Below are 9,688 nucleotides of genomic sequence, written 5' to 3'. Positions count from 1 at the left end.
TGATGATGTATGCTTGGTCTAAGTGCTTTTGATGCATCATGCTAGTGATTTACAGTTAATCTTTTTAAAATCTACCCTGGCAAAGAATTAGAGTCAATAAACAAGAGCTATAATTGTCTAAGAATTGATTTTTGAACCACATGGTATGAGGTTTGGTGGAATCCTGAGTCTCAGTAATCTCTCGACATTGTGACAAACCTTGTGTATATATTTTCTTTATTTTTATTGTTTTTTATTATTAAGTCTGAAATTGAGTTTACACAAGTCCGAATTGAACGAACTTTATTTACTACTTAAAAAACTACATCAATCACCGGCTCCCAGGAAATAGAAGAAGAAAAACAAGAAGTCATGCGGCGGTTTATGTTTTCCTCGTCAGAAGTATCTGCTAGACCGACCAGCATCCAACAATCTCCTGGCAGTTCTTCTCGTTAACTCGAGAGCGATTCTTGCCTGACTTTTTGTACGGCGCTCCTCCTCATCTTCTTCGGTTAATTTTGCACACATCGGGAAGGTGAAGGTTTCACTTGAGATGGGCATAAAATTTGCACCTTCCTCGCGGGATTCGAATAACACCATTGAAAAGAAATGCAAAACAAAATCGATCTGCGTCTGGAACAGATATAAAATTCCGATTTTATGCGTCTCGTCGAGGGTTAGAATTTACAACTTGGAAGAGACCGTGGAAGCTAAGAGGAGTTTCCTATATATACTACACGGAAAGGGCCACATTTAGAAATTGGGCTACTTTAAGAATGTTCGACAGCCCGCTTGGCCAAATAATGGAATTCGCTCGGCTGAACCATAGCACAAGACAGCTTAAAATATTAGCTTACAAAACAGCTTAAAATTCCATCGATCGCTTGTTCAAGCACAGCAACAGCTTTCATAATAAGAGAAAAAACAATGCATATTGGAGGTGCTAGAAATGACTAGTAAGATCTCAACTTACATGACATATTGTCCAGTCACAGATAATTAGCTGGAGATACAGTATTGGCGAACTCTGTGTCATTCTCCATAGCCATCAATGTCTCAGGAGAAAGACAAGCTTCCACACATAAGCTCCCTTGAACCAACCCAGGAATCACAGAAATCTTTCCATCGGACTTGTTAGCGATCCCACTTCGCACTGCCATGGGTTTCCCCCAACCAAAATCGTTACCATACATGTCGAATCTTGGAGATCCCCCAGTAAGCAATGTACTACCTTGAAATAGTGCTGATCTTTCTGGAAAAACAGGTTTCTGCACCCATGAGTCCCAAGAACGTCGAATTGCTGCATCGTCAGGGGACATAATTACTCGGTTAAGCAACAATGCTCCCCAACCATGTCCTTTTTCCAGCAACTCACCCACCTTAGCAGTCGCAACGCAGAACTGCAGTGAGTTACCAAAATACTCTTTAGGCAGTGGCGGCACCAATCTAGTCCTATTACCAACCACTACAGAGTAATTAGTCTCTCCGTTTGGATCCAAACGCCTAGCACGCGTTACTGCTACCCATAAGTGACCGAGTAAAGCTTGCAGAGAAGAGATGCGACAGCCATTTGTCGGACCAAAATCCGCATTGGCTTTTGCTTTAAGCATTTCTACAGTTTCTCGTCTGAAATAGTAGAACCTCACTTCATATTCAGACTTGATAGTATTAAAAACATGTCTTTTTCGGAAACAATCATCGTCAATAGAAAAAGGTAAGCGAATGGGGCGATCTGCATCCTTAAGGAAACACCTCTCAAGAACCGGCAGACGCGAGATGGTACGAATCGATGATTTACCTCCAACTGCAGATCTAGATATCTCAGACCATGAATTCATGAAATGCCAAAATGATGTTCCATCACACACGGCATGATTAACGCTGCATCCAACAAAGATACCATCATTCAGTTCTGTTACTTGGACTGACAGCAACGGTTTAACCAAACCGTCATAGTTCATGACTCCATTTAGGGAGAAGAATGAAGATTCAACCACACTAGGAACGTAAATCGGTTCTAGTATGTCAGCTACAGTTATGTGTTGAGCAACTGCGTGAATGAACTCTGCCCCGGTAGAGTTGCAGTTGATGTAGACAGATGTGGATCCATCATCATCGTCATGTTTTTCGATAGCAAGACGTCCGGCAAGAGGAAAGAAGTGATCTAATGTTTGTGAAAGAGAGGTCTTAAGGTTAGAAATGATCGTTTCAGAATCTTGTGATTTGGGTTTAGTAAAGAGAAGACCTCTTTGAATGTATCCAGGTATGAGAAGACGGAGATCCCATGTAGTTAAGTCGATCCTTGAATGAGTAATAGTAGGTTCAGGTCTGATTATACTAGTTGAGATATGGTGAACCTCATCTTCTTGGCTTTCCATTATCACTACTGGATAACTCTTGGACCGACCAAGCTCTACTTTGAGACACTAGAGGATACAGACAACAGCCTATCACGATTCCTTGTTTTCCGTGTCTTATCAAAAAAAAAAAAATATATACTACGTAACTGAGTTTCACATATCTCGAAGAGCGGTATTTATTTATCTTTAAGAAAATGAATATTCTAGAAAACTTAAATTTTAAAAATAAATAGTTTTGTATTTTTCAAGTCGGAGAACCTGAGTTCAGTCGAGGTTTTATGCTGGTGAGAAATTCCAAGGGAATTGAGCGAATTTCAAGCACATCACGCTTGAAGTCCTTGAACACGACTGTCATATCAAAATTTTCAGGGCCAAGCTGCGCCAGGTTAACAATCTCAATGTCTGGTATTAATGGGATCACAACGAAAGGTGTCTCTTCAAGCACAACAAGGGAAATTAATTTTGTCACCAAAAAGATGGCTGATGCACCCGTGGGAAAAGCACCATAAAATTCGCACTCCTCTAACGCCTGAAAATCTATAGGCTGATACGGTAATCTCCCGCAAGTCCCCTGAACTTCTCTAGCTTTGTAGACAAAATTCTTTAGATCTCCGTTACGGCTGTTATCCCGATTTTTCTTGTGGTTCTCAATGTCATCTAAATGCACATCAGATCTCATATGCCCCGAAGGGGTTGGCACCAAAAAGAATTGGATATCGCCACCATGATGGGGTTCTTCAAGCGGAATTGCAAGAGAGGCGGCAACATCTTGTCCCCAAGTCGCCAAAGATACTCTTGTACGTTTTTATGCATTAAAACCAAATAAATACCTGCGGCAGTGTATGTGAACCCGTTTAAATGTGCTTCAAGGGTACCAAGAATGGTTTTATCTCCTCCGACCTTGGGAAGGATTGCGAGGCCAGTTAACTTCCTAACCCACTGTTGTTCATGCATCACCAGAACAAGAAAACGTGGAGTTTATTTCTTCCTTTGCATTTTCGTCAGAAGTATTTGCTGTATTAAACAGACCTACGCCCAACAATCTCCTGGCAGTTCTTCTCTTTAACTCCTGAGCTATTCTTGCCTGGTTTTTCCTACAGCGCCTCTCCTCATCTTCTCCAGTCAGTTTCACATCTGTGGGGAAGGTACCAGTACTACCACTTGAGAAGGGCTTAAAAACTGTGCCTTCCACCCAAGACTCGAATAGCACCATTGAAAAGAGATGCAAAACAAAATTCGCGTCTGGAACAGAAAAAATTTATTTCCTTCGTAATATATAAGCAGTTAAGCACCATATATGGAAAGGGTTCATAGCTTGGCCAAGAATGTTATTTTGGGGGCACCGACGGAAACAAAATAGAATTTCAGCCACATGATTTTCAGTCTGCTTTAAGGCTGTACAAATAATGGAATGTTTTGTTCATTCGTTTACAATAAAAAACTAAAATCCTAATGGAAAACAAGTTTAGGACGAATCCCCCGAAATGGTAACACAACAAGTTATATCAACTACCAAAACAGCTAAATTCATTCCGTCAATTGCTTGTTCAAGCAAATGTAATGCATCTGGTCAGAGTTGCTCAAAAATAACAATGAGCCCTAAAATCAAGCAAATGTAATGCCGCTAGTCAGAGTTGCTCAAAAATAACAATGAGCCCTAAAAAAATCTGGGTCCCAAATGGGCTTTTGGCCAAGGTCAGCAGCTGCATAAACACGAAATTAGCACAACAATAAAATTACAAAATGCTAATAGATCGAATTGAATTCGTATCAAAACAAGTACTACTGAGACTAAGTATTAAGCTTAGGATGGACATTAATAAGCAGTACTAGTATTTTAAACTGTAGCTTGTGTCTCAGAATCAGCGAACAGATACTTGGTACTAAACAAAAAGTCACACCATGACAAGAAAGTTAAAGTTTTTACTACCGTTTTTTTATCTACTGCTTCAACAAGCATAAAACTACACACTATTTTGCCCGGATATCTACATAATCAGGTGGAGCACGCCTTCATCACACACCATCTCCAGTTCTGCCGAAAACAAACATAACATTGTAAGAAACAATAAAGAAAAATTAGATAATGCAAGAGATACAACAAAAACTGGAGCAGAGGTAAGCAGAATATGTTGCATCATTTTTTGGTTGCTGGTAAACCCAAGTGTGTTGGTTTTCAGTTTTCACAAACTGGCTTAAATGATCCCAGTGCCAAGAGATAAGCAGAATGAAAGGCTATCAGACATTAATAAGCTGGTACGACCAGAGACATGCTACAGGAAGTTTTAAATCAAGTAACCAACTACAGATGAATCATGATAAGCAATTACATGAGCAAATTACATGCAACAAGATAAACTTAGTACAGGCCCTCATAAGCAATAAACAGAGCTCCTGAAGTATTGAACAGAGCTGGTGAAGTTTCAAATCAAAAATGGATCAGGAAAGCAACACCAGTTATAGCATCTGACTGAGACGTTGATTATAAAATATCTAGAAACACTAATGTCCCATGCTCAAGCATATTACAACAATATTTGAGCAACTGAATGCATAAGACACATTTCAGTTTCACAAAGTAAACATGATCTACAGAAAGCTTATGAATCACTACAGATATTGATAAGACTACTGTAAATATCTTTCTATTGTTTAGCAGTAAGAGAGCTGCAGCCAGAGTGTCCAACATTTTGAGTACAGAGTACATGTGACAAGTATTTTGATATACAAAGTGCGACAAAACAAACAGGGAAATATACAAGTATGAGTACTGACTACCATGTAGCTTGAACTGAACTCTAGTTACCAAAACATGTCCACCAAATCATTATAAGTAATATTTATTTAGTTTAGCACGCAAACATTTAGTTGGAAATTATATACCTCTATAAGATATGATCATTTTCCCACTGATGGCACAAGAAGCATTTCTAACTTTCCTTCTCCAAGGGAGGTTCAGTGAACTGTATAATTGTAGTTTCTGTTAGTTAAATGGCCAAAAAACGAACCACGTCTCAAGTTTATTAATGTATCAAAGCACAGAGCTGAACCTTCGAAGTAACCACGAAAGCCAAAGTTAGCCCACATGTTATCAAATGCAAAGCCGGTTCTGAATTCGTCAAGAAGAGCACCATCCGCAAAGCATATGTCACAGCTAACCCATCACTTACGCCGGTGCGATCATAATCCCACCCATTTGTGAGTATGCAGATAGTGAACATAGAAACAATTGAAATTATGATAAATGGGAGTATCGTATTTTCATCTAGAAACCCTTCACATAACCCCATGATACAGATGACCACAAACCATCTTCTTTCCTCTTTACCTTGCTGGTGCTTCACGAATTCAGTCAACAATTGCTTAAACAGAATAATACCTCCGCTATAAATAGCTAGTGATGATGTGATTCCTAGAATCAAGATCACGGAACTTGTTGTGTAAACCGAGAAAACCCTATTGGCCATCCAAATGGTAGTTGCGCCCCCGGTAATTCTAATCAGCAGAGAGCATAGCCAAAACAATTTAAGCACAAGGCCACTTCGTCGCCTGTTTTCATTAGGCTCTCCTGCAAGAACAAATAGTATGGGTTAGTCCAAGAAAATATTAACTGGAATAGTTGTGAATATCTAATGAATAGCTGATAGCTTCCTGTTGGAGATAACATATTTGGGCTACTTTCTGCTGTAATCAGAACATTCGGTTGGGCTTAAAATCCAACTCAGCATGTTAAGTTTGAAATCCATAATATTATCAATAAAACAGTTATCAAATACATGTGTAGTCGATACTTGCACATACCAGAAAAAATCAGTACACAGAGGACCAAATTACAACCTTCAAAGACTACATTCGGGTACTAAGGAGTATCAAAAAGCGGACACTGGAAACATTGTCGTCACACTGGTACGGATAATCTTATCAAAAGTAGAGATGACTCCATGAGTTTTTGGACTTTTGGACTTTACAACTGTTTCTGCTAACCCAAACTCGTGTAACCAGCAAATTACATGTAACACGGATGGAAAGATTTCATCATGATACAACTTTTTGGTTACACGGATGGTAACCTTTTTGGTCGTTGTTGTTCTGTCTCTAGTATTAGCTCTTCTTTGTTTACAGTAACAGAACAAACTAAAAGTAGAACCAATAGCTGAAGATAAATCAACATGATACAACTTTTCATCTATTTCAATAACAGAGATGATAATGCTGTTTCGGCTAACCCAAACTCATGTAACCAGCAAATTACATGTAACACGGATGGAAAGATTTCATCGTGATACAACTTTTTGGTTACACGGATGGTAACCTTTTTGGCCGTTGTTGTTCTGTCTCTAGTATTAGCTCTTCTTTGTTTACAGTAACAGAACAAACTAAAAGTAGAACCAATAGCTGAAGATAAATCCACATGATACAACTTTTCATCTATTTCAATAACAGAGATGATAATGCTGAATCTGAAACAAAGATCTACCTGTGAAGTAAACATTTTGCTTTAAAGGAGGGGAATCATCAGTCCTATCACGAAGAGGTTCTCCAACGCTGGTAAACTACAAAATCGATAACAATATTATCAGTAAAAAGCATGAACTAATCAAAAAATTACTTTATAACTATACAACTATTTCGTAAAGACTAGTCAAAAGATTTTACCAAATAAAAAGCATGAAAAGCAAAACACATATACTAATCAAAAGATGACTTCACAAAACCATACAACTATTTCGTAAAGACTAGTCAAAAGATTTTACCAAAGAAATGATGCTGACAGCCAGAACTATTCCACACATTGCTGATTGCTCCAACTTCATAGCCATGGTGCTGATTATAAACCACTTCCCGGATGCAATTAATATGCCCTCAGTCAATCCACTATGATCCCTATCCCATCCCAAGGAGACCACACATAACATACATATGGAAATGAGAGGCACAATTTTTGAGGAATTCGTATTTTTGCCAATTGTATCATACAAACCTAGCTTAATAAGATTGGCCACGATAACACAATTGTTATAGGAAGGTGGTCTTTCAAGAACACCTAAAAACAACTTCAGTGCCTTAAGTATCTCATCAAGTAAGGGCCTAAAAACCAGATTAACAAGCTTAGCAGTCAGAAGATACTTGATAACAACCCCAAGAAACAAACTAAGTGGTAGTCCACTAAATGGATTCAGAAACCATTGAACAACAAGATAAAACAATAACCCTTTTAGTGAAATGGTGAAGAAATTGGTAGCCTCAACACTTCTAGCCATGATTAATTTCTTCTCCTGCATGAGTATAAACATTAGGGGTTAGTCGATTAATCAAGCGATACTGTTAAAATAGTTTTCAATTTCTAGGGTTTGGTTTTAGAACATGGAAGACAGAAAAGAAATCGAAAAGATCAGGGAATCGATTTACCTTATGTGTAGTAAGACTTGATGATGATGATGACAGCAGTTACAGAAACAGTGATCGAAGAATTTGGTTTTGGAGGTGTTAGGGTTTTAGAGTGAGAATGGATGAAGAGGGTTTCGTGATTACCGAGATGGGAAGGGAAAGGTTTTTAGTACCTTCCCGCGCTTTTAGCATGCCCCCACAACAAAAACAGCATCGTATTTGTGATTAGCATACTAGAAGGTTCTATGATTCTATCGCCATCTATCACGGAAAACAAGTTTCGGTGGGCTTGAACATGGTCCGGATTGGATTGGCACTTCGGCTTTAGCGCCATCCGCATTTACGGTTTTAGTCGCACCAGCATCCAAGATTTTTTTTTTCTTTACTCATAAAGGGCAATATATCGAAAGAAAGGGTAATATATTGAAAAAATCAGCTTAACATTGAAAATGCAAAGAATCGATAAAAGAGATACAAAGAGAGCTTATAATAAAAACTCTTAAAAAGAAGTAAACAAATCAAAACAAATTGCAAAATTGTAGTTAACGAAAATACCTGAAAATGGCAGTTCCCACACACCAGTTGAAGATGAAAACCTTCACACTATCAATGATTGAATCTAAAAATTTATATCTGCCATTGAAAACTCTATTATTCCTCTCAATCTAAGATTTCAAGTTTGATAATCAGCAACCAAAACTGGAAAAGGAAAAAATTAAAAATTTCATATGATAGAGTAAACCGTAACCGATTGAAGGAATTTGACCAAATTAGGAAGGCGCAGTTGGGATACTCTTACAAATTGGGGGATACTCAGGGAAAAAAACATTATGTAGTAATTATCCAAACAATTTTTATTATGGCTAAATTATCCTTAAGTATCCCCCAAGTTTGTTAGCAGTCGATATTGGCTCATATGGAATTGGCATTGATAACGAACAATCGCTATTGGATTCATGAAAATCGACTATGCCGACTCCTAACATGCAATACGCATATAACTTAATTTCAGTCGGTATTGAATTCAACCTACAAACAATGACGACGAATACAGTCAGTATTGGTTTCATCAACAAAACAATACTGACTATAACAGTCGGTATTGCATTTAAACTAATATCAATACCGAGAGTGAGTAGTTATTTTGGTATTCAACAATTTCGCTAAATTTTCTTGGTTGTAACATTGGTTCAACTTCTTTCTTTTAGGATTTCTCGACATGTTCTCGGTTCATTATTCTGTTGTATCAAATCTTACAATAGAATATCAAAAGAACAGAACGACACCATTAAAACTCAAGTTTAAAATTAAAAGAAGCATTAATGGAGGTCTCGTAATTGATAATTCTTACTGTCAAGAAAATACATAGAAGAAGAAAATTGAGATCTTTTTAATATAAATCAATCAAACACTATAAAGAGCTTTTGAATAAGATACTACAAAATCGAGCGAAAACTAAATAACTTAAAAAAACAAAAATATTTATCGATAACAAATCATTCCATATAAGAAGATCGATATCTTGAAATTGCTTGTTGTTTTATGTTATTGTTAGTATACTTGTTTGATTATGAATCGTCACCATCATCACTATCTGATGATATTGCTTCACATATTTGAGGGGGTACCAAATTAAAGTACCCCCTAGCCAAAATCCAACCTCATATAACCGTGAGTGTCCCTCAATTTGTGAGAGTATCCCCTAATTGTGTCTTCCAAATCAGGTGCTACTATGCAATATTAATACTCATTCATTTACCTAAACTCTTTCATACAATCCTTCATGTGGAGGAGTGTGCGACAGTGGAGATTAACAAGCACATGACCATCCGCTCAGAAAAAAATAGTGTTGGGAGGCACATGAACATTCTCTTAAAGAAAAACCAGTGTTAGGAGACACGTGATCAGCCTCCTGAAGAAGAAAAAAACATTAGAATAACTAAATAAAAATTTGGGGAGGT

General features: G+C 37.7%; 2 protein-coding genes across 2 annotated transcripts; both read right to left on the bottom strand.

Moving 5' to 3' along the window:
* Window positions 1–319: 319 nt before the first annotated feature.
* On the bottom strand, window positions 320–2,415 carry LOC113283052 (uncharacterized acetyltransferase At3g50280-like). Its single transcript, XM_026532199.1, has 2 exons — window positions 953–2,415; window positions 320–797 (listed from the first exon to the last, which is right to left on the bottom strand). Exon 1 carries the CDS (start codon window positions 2,355–2,357, stop codon window positions 969–971), a length of 1,389 nt encoding a protein of 462 aa, XP_026387984.1. The 5' UTR covers window positions 2,358–2,415; the 3' UTR covers window positions 320–797; window positions 953–968.
* Window positions 2,416–4,075: 1,660 nt separating this feature from the next.
* Window positions 4,076–8,017, bottom strand: LOC113283051. The gene is made up of 6 exons (XM_026532198.1): window positions 7,749–8,017; window positions 7,094–7,615; window positions 6,817–6,892; window positions 5,390–5,907; window positions 5,223–5,302; window positions 4,076–4,374 (listed from the first exon to the last, which is right to left on the bottom strand). The coding sequence occupies exons 2-5, from the start codon at window positions 7,598–7,600 to the stop codon at window positions 5,270–5,272; spliced, it is 1,134 nt and encodes a 377-aa protein (XP_026387983.1). The 5' UTR covers window positions 7,601–7,615; window positions 7,749–8,017; the 3' UTR covers window positions 4,076–4,374; window positions 5,223–5,269.
* Window positions 8,018–9,688: the final 1,671 nt, after the last annotated feature.

This window comes from Papaver somniferum, chromosome 5 (assembly GCF_003573695.1).
Source record: "Papaver somniferum cultivar HN1 chromosome 5, ASM357369v1, whole genome shotgun sequence".
Taxonomy (NCBI): domain Eukaryota; kingdom Viridiplantae; phylum Streptophyta; class Magnoliopsida; order Ranunculales; family Papaveraceae; genus Papaver; species Papaver somniferum.
Note: the sequence above shows the minus strand (reverse complement) of the source record. Positions and strands in the feature narration are given on the sequence as shown.